Source organism: Pistacia vera, unplaced genomic scaffold (genome assembly GCF_008641045.1).
Source record: "Pistacia vera cultivar Batoury unplaced genomic scaffold, PisVer_v2 Contig51, whole genome shotgun sequence".
Taxonomy (NCBI): Eukaryota; Viridiplantae; Streptophyta; class Magnoliopsida; order Sapindales; family Anacardiaceae; genus Pistacia; species Pistacia vera.
The window spans coordinates 1,614,641-1,638,330 of record NW_022196346.1 but is presented as its reverse complement, the minus strand read 5'-3'; the positions used below and the strand labels follow the sequence as shown (position 1 = coordinate 1,638,330).

Genomic DNA, 23,690 nt, shown 5'->3' with positions numbered 1-23,690 from the left:
ATATGCAAAAAATTAAAGATCAATGACACCCAAATTTTTACGTGGAAAACCTCCCGATGTGAGGAGTAAAAACCACGGGACCGTAGTCCGATTAAAGTCTTTCATTATCACCAAAATGGGAATACAAAGGCATACAAACATCATAAACTTCACAAAACCAATAACAACAATCTCAGCAAAAATAGGAACAAAATATCAAAATTTATGAAGAGAATAATCCCAAAAGACACAAAAACTGCAGTTTCGGGTTTACCCACAATTAACTGCCTTACAGAACGATCGGACAGCAAACGAGCTCCATGTCACGATTTGATGATGCACTGTTCACAGACTCAAAAAATCATATTTCCTCTCCATTTCTCTTTGTTTTTGCCCCTCTCTCAAATATATACGGTGGTGGAAAGAAGCTGGATGGTGGCTGGCATAGAAGGGGCAGCAGCTGGAGCAGAACACACTCTACCTCTCTTGTTTTCGGCTGCTACATGATGAAAAAGAAGATGAAAATAAGCTTGGCTTCGGGCCTAATATGTTGGGCTTCATACCTCCATATGGGAGGGAACGAAGTAAAGCCCAACTCAACATGTTGTAAAGTTATCAATTCATGTAAATTAGGGGAAACTAATTGCTTTATATAGCTTTGAGGATATATAAATATATATACGCACCATTCAGTCAATGAATGCCGATAGAGATGACAAGGAGGTGCCTTTTTTCATTGAGACCATTAATTGCACTTATTCTTGCAACGAGTAACTGCTTTCCTTTGATATTGGATGCTCCATCTTATATGCTCAACTATTGTCTGTTCGCATTTAGGATATGTTGTCCGAGAAGCAGATTCAGAAACACAGAGATACAGAAAGCTCAATGTCAAGCAGCTAGCTGGGTTTTGAGACGGGATACATTATGCCCACTCGAGACTGCTCTTGCTATAAATCGTAGCTTTTATCCCATTTCACCATCCATATGCATGCTTTACCACCACTCTCTGGATTTAAATCGTTGCAAGACCAGGTTCCTGGCTATGCAGTAGATGCTGTTTGAGAAGTTCACAGTAAACAGAGTGATGAAAATTTGATAAAATAAAGGGGTTGGCATTGCTAAAGTAACTCACCGAAAAATAAACATTCAATTTGACTGGGCACATGTTTGTGTCTACGTAGTACATGCTGCTTCAGAACTGAAGAAATGGAGACTTGTCACATCTTGTTGCCATATGGTATGTATCTCCTTCAGAAGATACCTTGTGTTCCTGAGATAACATGACAAAACTTTAGAAGGAGATTAACAGTTACCATGACAGAAAAATCATTTAATCTTGTATTTTAAGCAACACAGTTTTTGCTACTTTGGAAACATGATCTGAAACATGTCTACAGAAATGCAGACATGAAATGGATTTCTACTTTCAAAAAAGGACTTGAAAGCTTCATTCTTTACAGTAAACAAAAGAATATGACTTAACGAAAAAAACATACAGAGCAAGTGTCATATATATAACATTGATTTCTAATAAAAGGGAGACTCTGCCAAAAAAAAAAAAAAAAAAAGAAAACACCATTGAAAACAAAGTACCCATGTAAAAGGATTCTGCCAAATAATCATTCACAGGACTCTTCATACAGGCAGCCCTTGCTGATAATAGTTAGGCTGAAATTCCGGGCTGAGATGCTTGATTAGATAACACCTTGGTTACTTCCACAAAAGGCTGAATATATATAATCAGTCAAAAACTAGATAGAAAAGATGATAGAATCAAAAAGATTAAAATATGTTTCTCTTTCCAATGAGCAACATGAAATTTCATTCAGAAATTTTTTTTCTAGTAAATTACAAATAACAACTAACTGCTTTAACTACTTCTCTTACCTACTTGCAATTCTCCTATCTCATTCATGCTTTTGGGCTCCATGGTCTGCTAACCTGTAACATCATGACCCGAGTATGAATATCTCACGTATAGGTATTCTTAAAGCAGAATTGACTATCTCTGACTCTGAGCCAAAAAAAAAAAAAAAAAGGTGAAATACCTAAAAATGGTCAGGAAGTCATCGATAGGTCCTTTAATGTAGCCAAAACTGCAGATGTGAAATTCAAGGTTAAGATGCATTGATAACTTGTTGATTGCATTTATAGCTGCGCTGTCTTAATCTACTCTATAGCCTGCAACAATCAGAGAAAGAGAAAGGCTTAGCCACAGTTACCGAACCAACACCTATGTATGATAAAGCATTAGCCAATAGCCAATGAAGCTTAATACCTTCAGTTGCAAAGTAATGGCAAAAGTAGTGAAACCTTTAAGCCAATTTGGACACTCCACAAGAACAATGATTGTGATCCATCAAAAGAACTCACTAGGAAAACTTCCCACATAAGGCATCAACGATTCTGCCAAAACCATCTCCGTCACATAAGAGTAAGCAACTATTTTCCCCGATTCTGGTCATCACTCTACACGTCATTTTGAAAGGCCATTCTCAGCGGCATGCAGACTTTACAAATAAATGTTATATTCAACTGGATCAGAAAGAAATTCTCTAAAATGAAGGGTGAATTTTCAAAGTGTTACATATTGCTTGATAATGTTTAAATCAATTATTAGCAAGTGTTATGGTCTCCCTAATTCCATAGTATATTTTTTTAATGACGACGAACAAGATTCATTGTTCTCCAACCTTGACAATGACAACTTTTGTTGCAAAAGAACTAAAGTGTGACAATTCATGAATAGTTGCCTTGGGGAAACTAGTTTAGAAGTGTTAATAAGAAACAGGTTGATATTAAAAGATAAAATCAAATAGCAATATGAACTAAATAATCAAACATAGAAACAAGACAAGAGAGAATGTTTTATGTGGTTCGGTCAATATATCTAAGGCTGTTGGTTTCACTATACCAAGTAAAACTTATTTACGAGGCACACCCCTTGCAATAGCTTAGAATCCCAAATATATCCACTCTCAAGCGACAATCAATCCTATAGAGACTATGCATTTCTCCACTCTCGAGCGACAATCAATCCTATAGAGACTATACATTTCTCCGCATAAAATAAGCCAGCACTTGCATAAGCTTATAAAGAGGAAAAACAAACGTGTCTTTAGTGAAGAATTTGCCAAATTTGAACCAATATTCAACTGCTTCTTGGTTTCATGACACAATTTAAGCAATATTTGTAAGTTAATGAACCCTCTTCAGCAAATATTAATCACTACAAATTAATGCTGAGAAGCCTTGTTTCTCTTTAAGATGTAATTGCTATCTTATCTTCAATATACTTCAAACTTCTTGATGACATACATACAACATCAATGTAGTCAAACTGAATAGTTAATTTTCAAGAGCATCTTGTCACCATGATGTAATTCTATAAATGACAACCAAAAAGTGACGGGATAAGTCTTCAGAACAAACATTATTTGTTTTCCAGATTAAAGATTGTTGCTTAGATTACAAATGACAACTAAACCAGAAACAAATGGCGAAGAAAGTACCTGTTGCACAGATGCCGTTGTGTAGACAAAAAGAAAAAGGAGCTAATTCTACCAAGCTTGTCTGGTACACTATTGCTTGACATTGATTCTTGAAGAAAATCTTTACATGTTGAACTTGATTTACTGCATCAAGTGCGAGATATCAAAAAGTTTCAATGATAGGAAAAATGCCTTCCAATTACTTAATAACCATAAGATATCTGGAACAAACCATCATCAGCATAAAAGAAATTTGCTTGCTAGGAAAGGAGCTATAGCTATCATAACCTGCAGAAATGTCAACAATAAGTTAAAGTCTAATTATAAAATGTTTATCATCTCAAAGCTGCTCTGCGGAAATGCTCTGTTCTAACTTATTTTCAAAAAAAAAAAAAATTAAATTCTCTCCTATAAGTTGGTCCACTATTGTGATTTAGGAGTTGCTTAAGACTAAATTTAATAATTCATGAAAGTAATGAGTAACGAGTTTGTGATGTAAAACATGCTGATCAAGTAAATTAATTGAACAGCAGCTAATTAAAGATCTTACTCTTACCTTAAAAAGTCACACCATCTAGTCACTTGTTCTATTTTGTCTTTCATGTCACAAACAGCTAAATCAGTCAACAAATCAAGTAACTATTCCTACAACATTTAATTGTGATACGTAGGGAGAATAACAAAAATGTACAAAAATTTAAATGCCGGTTATAAAAAAAATACTATTAGTCCAATTACTTATGCATCACGCTTAAGAAAACCATGCATAGAGATTAAATGGAGCTTTGTCACACCTGCTTGTATGAGATCCGAAAACAGAACATAGCATGAGATAATTTCCAAAGGATAGTAATCAAAGGAATGATGACACCACGATAAAAGAAACGTAATATGCTGCTAATGGAACTAGCTTTTGTTCCAAGGTAGTTGTATGGACAAAGATTTGGAAAACTTTTTGTGCAAACGAAGATTTATTTAATGAAAGAAGAATGCTACTTGTAATTAAATTTCAATGTAGTGCTGCTAGTTCATAGCATATTTTTAAATTATTCCAAATCTCTAACAGAAATTTCTGAACTCAATTGCTTGGAGAAAAGCTATTTTTGGTTGAATCATGAATGGCGCCATTCTTGCTGTAGCTTAGGTTCCGGCATCAAAAACCATGAGCTGACATCCATAATCAAGCTAAAAAAGCCCATGTGATGATGCTAGTTATAATATTATAAAAATGCTTATAATAAAATGAAAAAAACTGTTGAGTTTGCATTACACAACAAGAAGCTAAAGAGAAAATCGCTGCATTGACAGATGAAAAGAAACTAGGATGCGCTATGGAGAAATAGTTTGGTTTTCTGGTAGAAAGTGATGCTACTATAGACCAAAAAAAAAAAAAATGGTTGATAAAATTGTCCAGATTCAAGATTATATAAGAATTCCTATGGCTAAATTACCTATTCCAATTCGGATCCAACAACAAAACATAACGATTGCCTCAAACTGCAATAGTGCCGAATATTCAGCACTTCTTTCACAAGATGTCTCCAGCGTAGGATTTCCTGGTTGGTGCAGCTTGAAAACAAAAAAACTTAGCATGATATCACTTTAAAAAAACAACAGAAAGTCATATTAATGAAAATGAAGTAATAATGATCAAAATTCTCTTGAAAATAGGATGTAAGACAAGATTATGAAGTTAAAAATTTCATTCTAAGTGCAGGGGAAGTTAAAGAAAGAAGAACTCAAAAGATAAGATGATAATGCACCAAAAGAAGAACTGCTGTATCTGCCCCCCTTGGGATCCTTGAAGACAACATATGCAATTTGAGACCCCTCATTGCCACTGAAAGAAAAAATAATAATCAAAATAATATAAGATTATATGGGAACCTTAGTATTCTTTCTTCCATATAATTATATCCAAAATATCCTCAGAAAGAGTTAATCATTTCAAATTTCGCATTTTCTCTTTTTCCAAGCAACCACAAAAAATAATAAAAGATAAAGGACAGTAATAAAACTTAGATTTCATATATAACAAACCTGTGCATCTCAACATGTTCAATTTCCCCAGAAAAGGAAAAGAAGTCCTTTATAGCTTGCTCAAATGCACCTAATGAAACATTGCTCACTTTCACTGTTCTTATCTGTCATGACAAAGAACATCACAAAGGCAAAACTGTCAACGAATGCACATATAATTATAAATGTTAACACTGAAACTACAGATACAGAATATGGGTCAATATGTTGTGAATGCATTACCACTTGTACAACATGAATGCAACTAGCACAAAATAACTACATTAACATAAAATGAAAACATGCAAAAGACCAGCTTAATTTTAACAATCATGAAGAAGAGTATATAAGCTATGAAGTATTCATACCGAGAACCATCCACTAATTTTTTAAGGCCTACTAAGCCACAATTTAAAGTGAACTCCGACACTTGTGACTTGTAACATTGAGTATCAACTTGTCACAAAATATATCTAATGAATTGAGATTCAATGATACAAAAAACATGTTTTAGCTGTTTTACTGCCATCCCAGTAACATAGTATGCTCAACGTCTTATTTCTTTATTTGTATCATGATTTGAGTAATCCAATTCACTCAGTTTACTCACCATATGCAAACGATAGACCTCCAATTGATTTTTTCTAATAAATATTTCATTTTCCAGATTCAATTAAAAAATAATAAAATTAAAAAAGAGAGCACAACTACATTTACATACCAACCAAAACTCAGAGAAAGAAACAGAACATGTTGAATGACAAACTAACTATACATTTCAAGATTACAGTACAAAGTCACAGGAGAATTAATTTCGAATAAATTTAAAAAAAATAAAATAAAACGAAAAGAAACTAGGATGTGCTATGGAGAAATGATTTGGTTTCTGATAGAAAGTGATGCTAATATAGACAACAAATAGATGATAAATTGGTCCAGAATCAAGATTGTATAAGAATTCCTATGGCCAAATTACCTAGTTCAATTCCGATCTAACAACAAAATATAACAATTGCTTAAAACGGCAATGGTGCCAGATATTAAGCAGCCCCGATTACTGCAGCTTGAAAACAAGAAGAAAAAAAACTTTAGCATGATATCACTTTAAAAGAACAACACAAAGTCACATTAAGAAGTAATAATGACTAATATTCTCTTGAAAATAGGATGTAAGACCAGATTATGAAGTTAAAAATTCCATACTAAGTGCAAGGGATTTTAAAACGGAACAATGTTTATTTTGTGGTAATTGATAAATGTTTATAGTCAGAGAAAGACCAAAGGAATCTTTCACTTAGTGAGAGCAATAATTTGGTTTGATAATAATCAACAAATGGAGGAGCATAATCGACCGTCCACTTCAGAAAAATTGAAGCTAAGACCTGAGAGATGTTGGTCAAAACTAGATGTTTTACCTTTAAGGAGAGAAATTACCTATGGATTGATAACGATTGTAGCATTTTGTGAATTCAAAGGTCATCCCTTTGCAGTATCAAAGTTGAAGTTCAGACGTAGAGAGGTGTTGGTAAAAACTGGAGGAGGTGACGATGAGCTCTCAATTCACTCAAGTTCTTTCGAGAACATAACACAACTAATTTCTGATTCAAAACAAATAAATTAAAAGGGAAAAGAGAGGAAATTGCCTGTAGTTTGAAGGGAGATCGGTGATGAAGTTGATATTTTCAGAGAACTTAATCAGTATCAGAGGGAGATGACGATGAGCAACCGATTCTCTATCTAATTTCCTTCGAGAAGAGGACAAAAACTTATTTCCTTCTTCAACGTTCTCATCTGATGAAGGTGGTTTGGCAGAGACTTCAATTTGCGGCAGTCATAGAGTTCCAAAGTCTGAAGAGATGGCATGACTGGAATATCTTCATCTTCTCTCTTTGTACTCCCGTAATTCCACTCTTCCCATTCTTTCGTGTCCCCGAAGCGTAGATATTTCAGTTTGGGAAACGCAATCATTGATGAAGATGCTGACATGGCATCACTCTCGATTCCCAAAAACTCATTACCCACTCTTTTCACACTCTTCATTCCCCATATCCAAAGAATTTCAAGTGATGATAACTTACCCAAAGGAGGCAGATGTTCACATTCTACACAATCCCAAATAGTTAACTTTCTCAATTTGGTCAATGACATCATCCAATCAGGGAAAATAGTTTTGCCACTGTAATTATCAAGCCTTAATATCTCCAAATCTGGATGTGGTTGCAACTCCTGAAGAAGTTGCTGATTTTGCTCCTCATTCATCCTCCCCTCAAAGTCTACATACAAATCACGCAAGTTCTTCTTATTGTTTAATTCTATTCCCTTAACCTCATCCACATCTCTCAAATTTCCCAACCCTTTTATTCCAAATACTCGAAGGTGTTTGAAGTTTTTTAGACATTCAACACAACATCCTTCGCTACCATAACTGCCCTCACTTATAACAAATCTTTTGAATGTTCGCAGACCAATTAATCTCTCAAAACTTTTTGGCATGTAACTTATACTGTTAGTCCACAAATTTAACAAATGTCTCAAGTTGATTAAGTTTCCAATCCCTTGAGGTAGTTTTTTGATATTTTCACATTCCCTTATGTCTAAGGTTTGTAGATTATATAACTCACACAATGTCTCAGGCAATTCTCTTATGTTTCTATTCCCAGACAAATCAAGATACCTCAAGTGTATTAATTTTTTTATTTCTATAGGAATTTCTTCAATTGAGCAAAATTCCAAAAATAATGACCTTAGACATGTAAATTGATCAACTAATTTGGACAAATCTATCTTAGGGTCAGCACCATAATTACAATCAACCACAAGGCTACGTAGAAAAGTATTTCTAGTATAAATAGAGCTAGGAAATGAGGCCTCTCCTTGAATCTTTATCATTGAATGTCTAACTTTATCATAAGAAGATTCTAATTCAATTTCTCCTCTACTATCAACCTCTATTGTATAACATTCCTTTTGGGTAAGAAATTGAGCAAAATCATGTACTATATCATGCATCTTACAAGAACGTATATCAATAACATATTCCTCTTTTTGAAAATCTTGAAAAAAAGAATGCATTGCCAAAGATTTGAAATACTCTTCACCAACTAACTCTATATCCTTTTTTGAGTCTTTTGACTTTAAATAACCTTGTGCCATCCATAACTTAATTAGTTGTTCCCTGTCTATCTCATAATCCTTTGGAAACATAGCACAATATGAGAAACATTTTTTCAAAGTAGGGGATAAGTCATAATAACTTAATAGTAAAGGTCGAAAAACCTCTTGTTCTACCTCTTCTAATTCCCAAATTTCACTCTCTAAAACATTTTCCCATTCTTTAAATTCTCTTTTAAAACGCAAAAGATTACCTAAAGTCTTTACAGCAAGAGGCAAACCTTTACACTTTTTAACAATTCTTTTACCGATTTCTTCAAACTCTTTATTGGTTGTTTCAAAAAGTGCAAGTTGACTAAACAAAGACCAACATTCATCCTCTAATAGTATTCCTAATAAGATTTTGTTGGTGGTCCCAATGACATTTGCAGCACTCTCCTTACGTGTGGTTACTAAAACTTTACTTTCTAGAGATCCACACATGAGAGTATGTTTTAAATTTTCCCAATTTCTACGATTATCAGTCCATACATCATCTAAGACAAGAAGAAACTTCTTTCCTTCAATTTGTTGAGCTATGCTTTGCATTACAGTTTCTAATCCAACTAATTGAGATGGACTGTTTGTGAGAGATTCAAGGATTAGTTTTGCAATCCTAAGCTCATCAAAAGGCTCAGAAACACACACCCATATTTTTTTGTCAAAATGGGTGTTCACTTTATCATCATTAAAAACTAATCGAGCAAGAGTTGTCTTGCCGATTCCTCCCATCCCTACTATAGAGATTATGGGAAGGACTTGTTGACTACTTTGACTCAAGAGCAAATCAACTAGTGAATTCTTATCGTTATCTCTTCCCCAAACCTCTTTTAAATCAATAAAAGAGGTTGTCATTGGTCGTTCTTCTTTTTTGCTACTCATAGTAAATGATCTAAACTGGAACCTCTCTTTCTCAGTAGCAATAATATCCAATTTTCTATCGAGACCTTTTATCTTAACTGCAATGTCATGACGCAGAATCAATGGCCTACAACTTAGATAGTAAAGAATGAGGGAACATACCTTTTTTAGAGGATTAGAAGCATCTTCAGCTTTCTTAATCTTCAATTTCTGAAGCTTGGTGTTCCACTCATCCAACACATCATCAATGTCATAAGACGCGTCTTTTAGCTCGTCTAACCATACTCTCACAATATTATCCTTCACCTGGCGGTTCTCAGCATCAGCCAGCACAGCTTGAATTGCCCGGAAATTGCTTTGAAGGTTCTGAACTTCTTGCTTAGCACCTGCAATCAGACTTATCCTTACTTCTCCCTGTTGACGAATGATTGAAACAAATTGTTCCAACACAATCTCCACAAGCGCTTCAGCCATATTGAAAGATGTAACGTAATTGATGAAAACAGAGACTGAGAAATTGAAATGGTTGGTGTGTTTATTTTTGTGGTAACTGATCAATGTTTATAGTCAGAGAAAGACCAAAGGAATCTTTCACTTCAACAAATTTTCGGTGAGAGCAATAATTGGCTTTGATAATAATCAACAAAGGGAGGACCCCCCACTTCAGAAAAATTTATACAAGTTTTGGCTCAGTCCTGTGACTTTTGAACGGTGATGATGCATTGATGGTGGTGAGATCACAGCCAATTGTTCTTTACAATTTTGAAATTCAAGTGAGGTGATTGAAACGTGAGAAATGGTCAATTACTTCAAAATGGCACCAAACTTTTCGAATGGAGTTTTGAATTCTTTTTTCAGTATTACTGGAAGAGTGATGCTATGGGTACTAACGGATGAGTACTAATCTGTGTACTAACTAAAATATAGTACGGGTACCATACGCATAGTACGGGTACTATGTGTGATTTTAACAAAGGTTAGTACACTAGTTAGTAAAATCCGTTAGTACGCAAAGTATTATTCTTACTGGAAACATTTTTTTTTTTTTTTTTTTTTTTAATCATTGAACGTCAGCCAAGGTTTTGCTTTAGTACTAACCAACAAAGGCAGAGGTTAATCAACTTATAAATTTTGCTTTAACTTTTTATAGTGCCCTTTACTTTTTTATTTTTATTTTTTCTTTTCTTTTGAAATTTTGCTTTAACTTTTTATAGTTTCCTCTACTTTTTTTTTTTTTTTAATCAACTCATGAATTTTAAACATATATTTTTTTATAGGAATTCTAATAAACTTTTGACAGAGAGAGTTAATTGTTGCACTAATTGAAGTGATGATGTATTAAATATTAATGGAGTACAAATGGTTAGATTACAGCCTTTTGTTGTTTACAATTTTGGAATTCAAGTGGGGGTGATATCATGGGTTAAATCCTTGTTTATGTAAACGGATTGAAACGTGATAAATGGTCAATTGCTCCAAATTGCACCAAACTTTTAGAAAATCAAATGGATCGCATGGTGCCACATCCTCTGCATCATCTAGAAAATTATTTTTATTATATTAACATACATCTTAAACTTTATGCCAACCCAAGATTTAGAAGCTATGTTTGCGAGTTTCGAGATTTCTAGTTGACTGACTACAAAATTGTTGATTTCAAGTATTTGTTTCTTAAACTTTCTTTTTGTATACCTTAAAAAAATGTATGATATTGGTTTGAAATTTAATTATTCTGTTCACTAACCTATTGTCTAAAAACAAATGAAATAAACTAACCAATAATATAAAGAAAGACTAAAGAAACCTTTCACCTGGTGACAGCAATAATTTGGTTTAATAATAATCATTATTATTCAACAAATGGAGGAACATAATGGACCCTCCACTGGAGAAATTTTTGCTTTAGAACTAATCGACAAAGGCAGACGTTAATGGGTCCTTCACTTTTGGAATTTTGCTTTAACTTTTTGTAGTGCTCCTTACTTTTTTTTTTTTAATTAAACATAGATTTTTTACATGATTTTTTTGTTTTTTTTTTTTGGGTGGATTCTAATAAACTTTTGACAAGAGTTAATTTTTGCATTAATTGAGGTGATAGGCAAGAATGGAGTACAAATGGTGAGATCACAGCCATTTGTTCTTTACAATTATGAAATTCAAGTGCGGGTGATATCACGGGCTGAATCCGCCTTTACATCAGTTGATTGAAATGTGAGAAATGATCGCATGTGCCCGTCTGCATCATCTACAAAATTATTTCCATTATGCTATATACATCTTAAACTTTACAGTTAGAGGAAGACAAAAGGAATCTTTCACGTGATACTGCTTCAGAGTGGCAGAGCTCAAGGGAACCAAAGGGAATTATTATAGTTACAAAGGACCAAAACTTTTTATAGTATCAAAGCAAAACTAGTCAACAAAGGCAGGCTTAAAGGTTTTCCTGGCCCCGTCTTCCAAAAATTCGCTACAACTTTTAAGAGTGTTAGAGAATCTTCATCTCTTTCTCCCCAAACTCAAGTGGTTCAGCAGCAGTAGTTTCAACAAACTCACGATTCTGCTTTGTCTCCACAGATCTCCTCTAATTAGTTTAACATTCAAAAGTTTGTTCGATCTCTTCCTTGTATTTAGACATCTCTCTTTTAGTAAAAGAGTTCATCTCTCATGTATATATTGACCAAACTTGTAAATCAAATATACAATCAATATTTTATACTCTCTCCTTGTTAGAGAGTACCCCTTCATTTTCGGAAACTGGGGTTCCCTTGTACCTACTGTCGGCCACATTTAAATAAAAGACCATGGAAAACCCCTGTTTTCTCCTTTGTTATGAGACTTGGAAAAGATGTAGGGTCGGTGGATTAATTTAGTGATTATGATCATTAACTTACTCTTTAACAGGTCTCGATATTGCTGAATGTTTGGGCTTTTCAATAATTTCCAAATTCAAGTTCCGAGGTCTTTTCTCGATATTACTCCAAATTGCACCAAACTTCGAGAAAATCGCATGGTGCCCGTTGTCCGCCATCATCTTTGAAAATTATATACATTATATTATGTACATCTTAAACTTTATAGCAACCCAAGATTTAGAAGCTGTGTTTGCGAGTTTCCAAGATTTCTAATCGAATGACTACAAATTTATTGATTCCAAAGTATTTATTTTTTAAACTTTCTTTCGAATTGTTCACCCAAATGTATGAATTATGATACTGGTTTAAAATTTAGTTATGGGAGAACGATAATTTCCCACCCAAGGTTTGGTAAAACAACACTTTCCCACCCTTTAAGTTTCAAAATTACACTTTTCCTCCCTTTGCTAGGTTATGTTATTTTTTCGGTTAATATTTTACTAAAAAAATAAAAATACCCTTAAATATTTGGCTTTATAATTTTTTAATTAGCCAAAAAATCAAATATTAAAAATTCAGAAAAAGAAAAAATAGTTAGTTCCACCTAACAAGTTAGAAAATAATGTTATGGTATTGTTTAAAGTTAAATAAGCTTAACATTTATTTATTTATAATGTCATCAATATCACATCACTATTATTCGATAATCTACTAAATTTGTAATGTTTTTCATTTTTACTAATAATTTTCATTTTTACTAATTAACATAGAAAATCAATAGTCCTAATTAATTAAATAAACAAAGAAAAAAAGATATCTTTACACTTAAACTAATAAATAATCGAGTAAAGATTTTGACTTAACTAGATTTTAATTTATAATAAACTATTTAAGGGTATTTTTGTCTTTTTAATAAAATATTAACAGAAAACACTAACAAAGCCTGACGAATGGTGGAAAAGTATCATTTTGAAAGTTGACGGGTGAGAAAGTGTCATTTTCCCAAACGTTGGGTGGGAAAATGTGGTTCTCGCTTTAGTTATTATGGTCACTAACCTATGGTCTAAAAAGAAACGAAATAATTATTTAATCGACTCTTAGATCAAGCAGCTTCATAAACAATCAAGGGTGCGTTTGGTTTATTATTTTGGATAGGATTTTGGGGATAATATTGAATAATTGAATATGAGAGTATTACGAGGTAAAATTTCAAAATTTATAAAAAAACCCCCTAAGTTTGCTAATTTAATAAATACACCCAACATGTAAAATGACAAAAATACCCCCACCACCTGCAGTGCCAGATTCTGGCCACCACCGTCGGAATCTGACCGGAAAATTGCGTTACAACACAGACCGGTCGGATCTGTTTTTGATAATTTTTAAACTTTTTTTTCAGGGTGTATTTGATGAAATTAATAACCTTATGGGGTATAAAAGTAATTAAAAAAATAGGGTAATATTTCTAGAATAATATGTCAAACATTATTTGGAGAATAGGATTGGGAATAGGGATAAAAATAATAAGCCAAACATGGCCCAAACTATTATAAAATCAACGAAATTAAAGAAAATGGATAAAAATAAAAGAAGCACAACAATTCATATGGTTTGCCTATTTTGGCTACTACGTCCATGTAATGACGTGAAAAAGATTTTTCACTATTAAACAAAAGAGTAGAATGGTCCAATCTTTCTCACAAAGTTATTAAAAAATCCATATTTATGGGGTTTTGAAGTTAGATGTGTAAAGGTAATAGATGAAGTTAAATCATAAGAGATGTTTGTTAAACTTTGAACTTGACAATGAATGAACATTGAACTACGTCCATGTGAAGTTGGATGAACTTTGAAAATGAATGCCAAACTTCCAACTCAAATCACTTGAGTCAGAACCGTTAGTAACTATTATCTTCTTAAAACTTTGAACTTGACAAAGAATGAAATTCTTGAAACAGAGCACTTCCTTCATGCCAATCAATACCTACAATACAATCTGGCTAGCTAGTTATTCAGAACCGATTTTTACAGTTTGAAAAACAATAAGATACCTTTTTGAAGATTTTCTCTCACAAAGGTATTAGAAAATAGGTATTCATGGGGTTGTAACGTCTGTAAATCTGATGAACTTGAATCATAAAACATGTTTTTTAACTGATTCCCATAAAAAAAGAAACTTCAAAGTCATCAAACAACTTTTGGATAATCTGACTTGTTTCAGCTGTAGCTGCAACTCTGGGAGTGACTCCCACTCTGGAATTTTACGGCTTGGGTAAAAAATCCAGGAGCTAGCTACCATTGTAATTAAGCTAAAACTATCCATATACTGATACTAAATTAGAATATCGACAGATGATATGAAACCAAGAGCAATGCTATTATAGAGAACACTAAGTACCTACATTATCGGAAGATGATCATTTTGCTTTCAATTTATACAAAAGCAATTCGAAAATTCAAGACCGTTCTCTCAAAAGTCAGGAAACAAACTCATATAGGATGTCCGTATGATGTCCTACGGCCAATTACCTTGTCCATGCGTTTCGTATGCATAAGTAACAATTGTTTGCAGAAACCAATATGGTGAATTGATGGAACCTTTTAACATCGCAATAGTGCTTGATATTAAACATTTCTTCACAAGATATGTATTGAGTCATAACTGTTTGTTGCAGCTTGAAAAGAAAAGAAAAGAAAAGAAATAAAAGCTGACTTTTGAGTAAGAATTTGTTACAAAATTATAGATACAAGAATATGTAAGAGTCCCTATGGCCAGGTTACCTGGTCCAATTCACATCCAACAACATAACATGGCAAGCTGATGGAACCTTATCAGTTTTAAAACTCAAGTGGTGCTTGATATTCAACATTTCTTTCAAAAGATGTCTCCACTAAAGGATTTCCTGGTTGCTGCAGCTTGAAAACAAAACAATACAAAACTTTAGCATGAAATAACTTCAAAATAAATACACAGAGTCACACATTATGAAGTTATAAATTCCACAGTAAGTGCAGAGGATGTTAAAACTGATTTTTGAGTAATATGTGTATCATACTCAGTCAATAATATTATATAAGATTCCCTGTGGCCACTTTACCTAGACCATTTCTCGTTCAACAGCATTAGAACCCAATTGCAATAGTTCCACAGTTTGGGAAACGCAATAATTTCTGTAGATGACGACATAGCATCACTTCTATTCCCAAAAACTCATAACCTACTTTTTTCACATCATTGTTAAAAGCTAATCTAGAAAGAGTTGTCTTTCCGATTTCTCCCATCCCTACTATAGAGATTGTTGGGAGGACTTGTTGACGACTAGGACTCAAACAAAAATTCTACTATTCGATTCTTCTCTTCATCTCTTCCATAAACCTCAGTTACATCAATGGCAAAGGTGGTCATTTTCCATGCTACTTCTTTGCTACCCTTAGTAATTGATTTAATGTTGAACCTCTCTCTCTACAGCAATAGTGCCTGGTTTTTACATCTAGATCATTTATCTTGACAACAACATCATAATGCAAAAATCAATGGTCCACAACTGAGTTAGTAAAGAATGAGAGATCTTACCTTTTTCAGAGGCTTAGAAGCATTTCGAGATTTCTTAATTTGTAATTTCTGAAGCTTTGAGTTCCACACATCCAACACATCGTCTATGAGCTTGTCTAACCAAACTCTCACAGCATTCTCCTTCGCTTGGCGGTCCTCAGCATCAGCAAGCACAGCTTGAATGGCCAGGAAATTGCTCTGAAGCTTCTCAACTTCTGGTCCAGCTCCTGAAATCAGCCTGATCCCTTCCTCCTCCTGTTGACGAGTGACTGAAGCCAGTTGTTTTAAGAGAATAGAAAATGAAAGAGACGGTTCATAGTTCAAGTCCACAGAACCATGTTTCACATCACCTGAATAGAAAATGTTAGTAGATTATATACATATACTTTGGTCCTTTATTAATAAATATATGTTTTGAAACTTCGAACCTGAGAAAGATGAAAGTTACTGAAACAGAACAGTTCCTTCATGAAAATGAGGTCTAGCATACCATCTGGCTGGCTAGCGTTACATACAAAAAGTATCTGCAACTTTCTTCTGGTGACCAAAAGCATTATTTTATTGGTTGAGTAGAAAATGCTATTAGATAATGTACATAAACTTCACTTCTTTATTAATAATTATATGTTTTGAAACTTCTAACTTGAGAAACATTGATTGAAACAGAGCAGTTTCTACATGCCTAAAGATACCTGCAATTTTTTTCTTATGACCACAGGCCTATTTTACTTGTTGAAACACACAACTATTGTAAAACTAAACTCTGTGGCCTTAAACTGCAATACATTATTATTTTTGTGAGATGGGATACATAGACTATGATACATATTCACAAAGTTATCAAGTCAGCTAGGGATGTTACCATGAAACAACAATTTCTGATTATATTTTCTCATATTATAGTACTGGTCGATGCATTATATTACTAAATCCTGTGATTTATAAGGTATAACCAGCAGAATGACATAACTCTAACAAAATTGATCTTTCAATGGTTTTGTCTCAGCATCATCCAGTAACTTAGTAATTCACAGGAACAACAACAAGCACTCTCTAGTGTATCAATTCTCCGAAAGAGAGAAGCTAAAGAGCATACATTTCTTAAAGTTTCACCAGATTGGCCACATCTTGAAATTCTCTTTTGTATGCCAGAGAACACTAATTCAGCTAAGAAATCAAATATCATCCCCAGTAACATCAAAACATTGATACTGATAATTAGCGACAAAGATTGAAACTTACAAAGTTAAGATATAAGCCACATCACCGAGTCGACCTCACTTACATCAACAGAAGACAAATTGCTGGAAAAAAGCATGGAGAGTTGATAGAGCTTTTTCCCAATGCAGTTGAGCATGACTATTTGCTGCAGTTTGAAAAGGAAAAAAAAAAAAAAAAAAACAATTAGCATCAGCTATCTTAATACATAACAAGACACCTAGTACTTTTATTTCTTATTCAAAAAGTTAAAAAAAATTCAGCTTGTTATAAAATTAACACAAGATAGGATCTAATTCCAAATTTTATCTGCTTAAGCTATGAAAAGAAACTATCTGAAAAGGAGAAGAGAGAAAATCACTGGGAGTTGACGGCGATTGTAGCTGCTTGACAATTCCAAGGTCATCTCTTTGCACATATGCGGAATCAATGTTGATGAAGAGAGTATGAGATTCTTGGTTAGAATCTCGTGGAGATGATGATGATGGTATGGGATCTCGAAAGTTGTTGAAGAAGAGGAATCCAGTGTTTGATGTTTGGGAATTCGAAAGGTTTGAACTCCGAAGGGCCCTCCACTTTAGAAAGTTCGCTTCTAAGTATTCAAAGTGCCCCGGCCCATTATCTTTTTTCTTTTCTTTTCTTTTTTTTTTTCAATTTTCTCGGGAAAAAAAAATCCTAGACTTTAATGTTTTAAATAACCAAATATTACTTGAATTTCGAAATAAAGACCGTAAATATATGTAAAAGATTATGTCCTTAAAGGTAATTTTATCGGTTGGAATTCTTTGATTAATTTGTATTAATTCATGAGGAAGGGAATTTTTTTTTAATTGTGTTGATAGATACAGATAAAGTTGAAGATGTAGTTTATAATTTTGTTTTGTGAAAATATTAAAAAATTCTAAAGTTAGGGTTAAATGAATTAATATGGAAGTAATTCTAGAAAAAGTACGTAGTTTAAGCTAAAGAAATTGAATTTTCCATACTATAAACTCCTATTTATTTTTCCTCTGCTCTGAGACACTGAAAGGACTTGGGGGTGGTAAAATGAATTATTCTAGTTTGAATTAATTTAATGATTATGCTGAAGAAAAAGAAATTTCAATTTAACTTTTAAATACATAATCAAATTGAGAAAAGAAAATAGAATTAATAATGAATCCAATTCAATAGAATTACCTTAAGTATTGATACATGAGTCGAAGGTAGGGTGAATCTGCATCATCACTGTGCTGGTTTTTACGGCACACTATAGGGTGAACTTGCACCTTAACTGCAACTTTATTGTCGTGCGATTGAACTATCTAAGAAGCAACTTTGATAAACAGATTTGATCTTTATTGAACTCAGAAAAAAGTCTTCACAATAATCTCTTCTATTGATTTGTAAATGTATATATGTAGTGTTAGAATTTCAAAAGACCGACCTTAAAAGATATATGAAATTATTATAAGATATATGAAATTATTATGATTCGAATACTTCTTATTTAAATGATTTTTAATTCTTTGATGGTTATATAGATTCAGTTTATTCTTGGTTGAACAATATTTTCTAGTTTGTTCGTTGAAAGATTATGAGGCTGTTTGTTTTTATTTTTATCTTAAGTCTAAATGTAATTAATTTTAGTAGATGTTTTAGTATAGAAGTAAATTTATCCAAATACAAAAATATCTTAATCAATAATAATTTTCTTTTGTCAACAATATCCCTATTTAATTTATATAATTCCAATTTTAACAAAACCCTTATAAAATTATGTATTTTTGGTCTTCTTTTAATTTTTTTTTAGCTATTACATTAAGCAAATAGTTATTTATAATCTATACACATTTTTTTCTTCATAAATTTGATAATTTTAATTTTTTTTAAACATGTAAAAAATAAAGTTACATTAATATTTAATAAAGACAAATGTATCAACACACCCGATTTAAGATGTTTACATATGTACAGTCAAACTACTTAATTAATACTCCTAATCAGACATTAAAAAAACAAACACTACGTAAGTGTTTGCTTTCAGTTTATGCAGAAGTTTGGTGAGGCGAGATTCCTGCACTGTTCTGTGAAAGGCAGCCAATTGTTAAGAGAGTCGGATGAAAAATTAAAAATGAAGGAGGCAGTTCTTCTTATGATCAAAAGGCATATTTCACTGGTTGAAGCACACGATTATTGAAAAATAAAACTGTGTCCTTAAACTGTAATACAAGATTAGTTCTTTGAGATAGGATAATACATAGACCAGGTTATACATATTATAGTTCTGATCAAAGCATTATATTACTAAATCCTGTCCTTTTAAGGTGTAATCAGCAGAACGGCTCAGCTCCAACAAAATTGATCTTTCAATGTTTTTGTCTCAGCATCATTCAGTAATTTAGTAAATCAAAGAGTAACCGGGGCAGTTTTTAATGCGCGAATGAGATAGATAATCAGTTGATTCTTGACCACTCTTAGTTAACAAGAAGTTTATTAATGTATTCTTGTCATGATCTCTTCCATAAACCTCTAGTAAATCAGAAGAGTAATATAGTTATTTCGTGCTCATATTGCCTAATGCCGCAGTCAAATTAAGATTGAAAGTATTCTTTTCCATTGTTTCATTTAGATCTTTTATCTTGAGAGCAATTTCATGATGAAGGAAAACTTGCTTGCAACAAAAGTATCAGACGATATGCAGGGACATAACTTTTTCAAAACTTTGGATACGATTTCCAGTTTCCATTCATTTGTAATTTTCTGCTCCCTATGGTTCAGTGATCGAAGACATCATCAATGTCATATGACAAGTCTTTGAGCTTATCTAACCAATTTCCCACACTCTTCTCCTTCACTTGTCTGCTCTCAGCAGCTTGAATGGTCTGCAGACTGCTGGTGAGCTTTCCCACTTGGTTAATGACGCTACCAAGGAGTTTCTCCTCTTCAGTTGTTAGTGAAACCAATTGCCTCAAGACAGTGGAGACAAGCGCTTCAACTTCAATTTAACTTAAAATTCCAATGAAATTAATTCATTGGTGTCTATCAATCTTTCTTTATCCAATGTGTTTATCAACCCAATAGAAGAAAGATATTCCAATTCAACATCCAGTTTACTATTACGTAACGAAAAAGAAACCTAGATTCCAACAATTCATTTTCTTTCTTGAGAGAATATAATCAAAAGCTACAAATATATGCAGAAAATTAAAGATCAATGACACCCAAATTTTTACGTGGAAAACCTCCCCGATGTGAGGAGTAAAAACCACGGGACCTTAGTCCGATTAAAGTCTTTCACTATCACCAAAAATGGGAATACAAAGTCTTCTCTAGTGAAAACTAGAGGCATACAAACATCATAAACTTCACAAATCCAACACCAACAATCTCAGCAAAAACAGGAAGAAAATATCACAATTTATGGAGAGAATAATCTCAGAAGACACAAAAACTGCAGTTTCGAGTTTACCCACAATTAACAGCCTTACAGTGCCTGGGTTTCAATCTACACCATTCAGAATGCAGAGTTGTGTCTCATGAACAACATATCCAAAAACCAGAACAAATGGACGGCAAACGAGCTCCAGATCATGATTCGATGATGCACTGTTTACAGACTCAAAAACTCAGATTTTCTCTCTGTTTCTCTTTGTTTTTGCCTCTATCTCAAACATATATGGTGGTAGAAAGAATACGAATGGTGGCTGGAGTAGAAGGGACAGCAGCTGGAGCAGAACACACACTCCCTCTCTCTCGTTTCTGGCTGCTACATGATGAAAAAGAAGATGAAGATAAGTTTGGGTTTTAATTTGCAAATACACTTTGGGTCTAACATGTTGAACTTCACATCTACATATGGGAGGTAACCAAGTAAAGCCCAAACCCAATATGTTATAATTTTCAATCACTCAATGCCGATAGGGACGAGGAGGAAAGATACAGAAAGCTTAATGTCAAGCAGCTAGCTGAGTTTGAGATAGGATACATTCTGCCCAATCCAGCTATAAATCGTAACTTTCATCCCGTTTGACTCTCCATCTACAAGCTTTACCACCACTCTGGATTTATATCATTGCAAGACAGGTACCTATCTATGCAGTAGATGCTGTTTGAGAAGTTCCCAGAAAACAGAGTGATGAAGATTTGATAAAATAAAGGGGTTCGCATTGATAAAAAGCATTCAATTTGACTGAGCGCATGTTCGTGTCTATATACTAAATGTTGCTTCAGAACTGAAGAAATGGAGACTTGTCACATCTTGTTGCCATATGGTATATGTCTCCTTCAGAAGATACCTTGTGTTCATGAGATAACAGGACATAACTTTAGAAGGAGATTAACAATTATCATGACAGAAGAATCATAATATCTTGTATTTTAAGCAACACAGTTTTTGCAACTTTGGAAACATGATCTGAAATATGTCTACAGAAATGCAGACATGAAATGGATTTCTACTTTCAAACAAAGGACTTGAAAGCTTCAATCTTTACAAGAAACAGAAGAATATGACTAACTAATAAAACTTATGGAGCAAGTTTACTGTCATATATAACAGTCATTCATGCTTTTGGACTAACTTCTATTACCTACTTGCAATCCTACTTTCTCATTCATGCTTTTGGACTCCATGGTCTGCTAGACTGTAACATCATGACCGCAATTCACATAAATAATAGAAAACCTGAGTATGAATATCTTAAGCACAGGTGTTCTCACAGGTATTGTTAAAGCAGAATTGACTGTCCCTGACTATGAGCAAAACAATTGAAAGGTGAAATACCTAATCATAGTCAGGAAGTCATTGATAGGTCCTTTAATGCAGCCAAAACTCTAGTCAACCACTTCTCAGTTTGATGACACAATTTAAGCAATATCTGTAAGTTAATGATCCCTCTTCAGCAAATATTAATCACCACAAACTAATGTTAAGATGCCTTGTTTTCTCTTTAAAATGTAATTGTTATCTTATCTTCACTATACATCAAACTTCTTGATGACATACAACATCAATGTGGTCAAACTGAATAGTTATTTTCAAGAGCATCCTGTCACCAGAAACAATCGACGAAGAAAGTACCTGTTGGATAGACGCTGTTGTGTTGACAAAAGAAAAAAGGAGCTAATTCTACCAAGTTTGTGTGGTACACCATTGCTTGACATTGACTCTTGAAGAAAATCATTACATGTTGAACTTGCTTTACTGTATCAAGTGTGAGATATCAAAAAGATTTCAGTTATAGGAAAAAAGCCATCCAATAACTTAATAACCAAAAGATATTTGGAACAAACCATCATTAGCATAAAAGAATTCTACTTACTGGGAAAGGAGGAGTTATATCTATCATAATCTGCAGAAGGGTGAGCAATAAGTTGAAGTCTAATTATAAAACGTTTATTATCTCAAAGTGGCTCTATTCTAACTGATTTTCCAAAAATAAATAAATAAATTCTCTACTATAAGTTGCTCGATTATTGCGATTTAGGAGTTGTTTATGACTAAAATTAATAATTCATGAAACTAACGAGTTTGTCATGTAAGTTTGTGATGTAAAACATACTGATCAAGTAAATTAATTGCAGAAGAGCAGCTAAAGATCTTACTCTTACCTTTAAAAAGTGACACCATCTAATCACTTGTTCTATTTTGTCTTTCATGTCACAAACAGCTAAATCAGTCAACAAATCAAGTAACTACTCCTGTAACATTTAATTGTGATACTTAGGAAGAATAACAAAAATTTAAATGCTGGTTATATAAATACCATTAGCCCAATTACTTACACATCAACATAATAAAGAGTCGCTGAATAAAACCATGCATAGAGAGTTAATGGAGCTTTGTCACACCTGCTTGCATACTATAAAAATGCTTATAATAAAATGCAAAAACTGTTTAGTTTGCATTCCACAACAAGAAGCTGAAGAGAAAATTGCTGCACTGACAGATGAAAAGAAACGAGAAATGGTTTGATTTTCTGGTAGAAAGTGATGCTGATATAGACAAAAAAGAGATGATAAAATGGTCCAGATTCAAGATTATATAAGAATTCCTATCGCCTTATTACCTAGTCCAATTCAGATCCAACAACAAAACATAACAATTACTTAAAACTGCAATGGTGCCGAATATTCAGCACTTCTTTCACAAGATGTCTCCAGTGCAGGATTTCCTGGTTGCTGCAGCTTGAAGAAAAAAAAAAAAAATAAATAAAAAAAAAAAAAAAAGAACTTTAGCATGTGTCACCTTAAAAGAACAACACAAATTCACATTAATGAAAATGAATTAATAATGATCAAAATTCTCTTGAAAATAGGATGTAAGACCAGATTATAAAGTTAAAATTTCCATAATAAGTGTAGGGGATGTTAAAAACTGATCAATTTTTATAGTCAGAGAAAGACCAAAGGAATCTTTCACTTGTTGAGAGCAATAACTTGGTTTGATAATAATCAACAAATGGGGGAGCATAATGGACCGAATACTTCAGAAAAATTGAAGCTAAGACTTGAGAAATGTTAGTCAAAACTGAAGGTTTTACCTGTAAGGAGAGGAATTGCCTGTGGATTGATCATAATTGT

General features: G+C 33.2%; 2 protein-coding genes and 1 long non-coding RNA gene across 4 annotated transcripts; all 3 read right to left on the bottom strand.

Annotated features, from left to right (window-relative positions):
• Nucleotides 1-104: 104 nt before the first annotated feature.
• Nucleotides 105-4,775, bottom strand: LOC116106091. Of its 2 annotated transcripts, none has more exons than XR_004124270.1 (10): nucleotides 4,030-4,775; nucleotides 3,706-3,761; nucleotides 3,495-3,617; nucleotides 2,261-2,451; nucleotides 2,031-2,163; nucleotides 1,870-1,923; nucleotides 1,576-1,708; nucleotides 1,115-1,252; nucleotides 666-1,022; nucleotides 105-478 (listed from the first exon to the last, which is right to left on the bottom strand). It is a non-coding gene; the product is annotated as an uncharacterized LOC116106091 (long non-coding RNA). The 2 variants fall into 2 exon arrangements; XR_004124271.1 differs by having other exon boundaries at nucleotides 666-1,018.
• Nucleotides 4,776-7,229: 2,454 nt separating this feature from the next.
• Nucleotides 7,230-9,977, bottom strand: LOC116106163 (putative disease resistance protein RGA3). Its single transcript, XM_031392505.1, has one exon. The coding sequence runs from the start codon at nucleotides 9,975-9,977 to the stop codon at nucleotides 7,230-7,232; it is 2,748 nt and encodes a 915-aa protein (XP_031248365.1).
• Nucleotides 9,978-15,674: 5,697 nt separating this feature from the next.
• LOC116106162 (putative disease resistance protein RGA4) lies at nucleotides 15,675-16,378 on the bottom strand. The gene is made up of 3 exons (XM_031392504.1): nucleotides 16,357-16,378; nucleotides 15,930-16,258; nucleotides 15,675-15,818 (listed from the first exon to the last, which is right to left on the bottom strand). The coding sequence occupies exons 1-3, from the start codon at nucleotides 16,376-16,378 to the stop codon at nucleotides 15,675-15,677; spliced, it is 495 nt and encodes a 164-aa protein (XP_031248364.1).
• Between the last annotated feature and the right edge of the window lie 7,312 nt (nucleotides 16,379-23,690).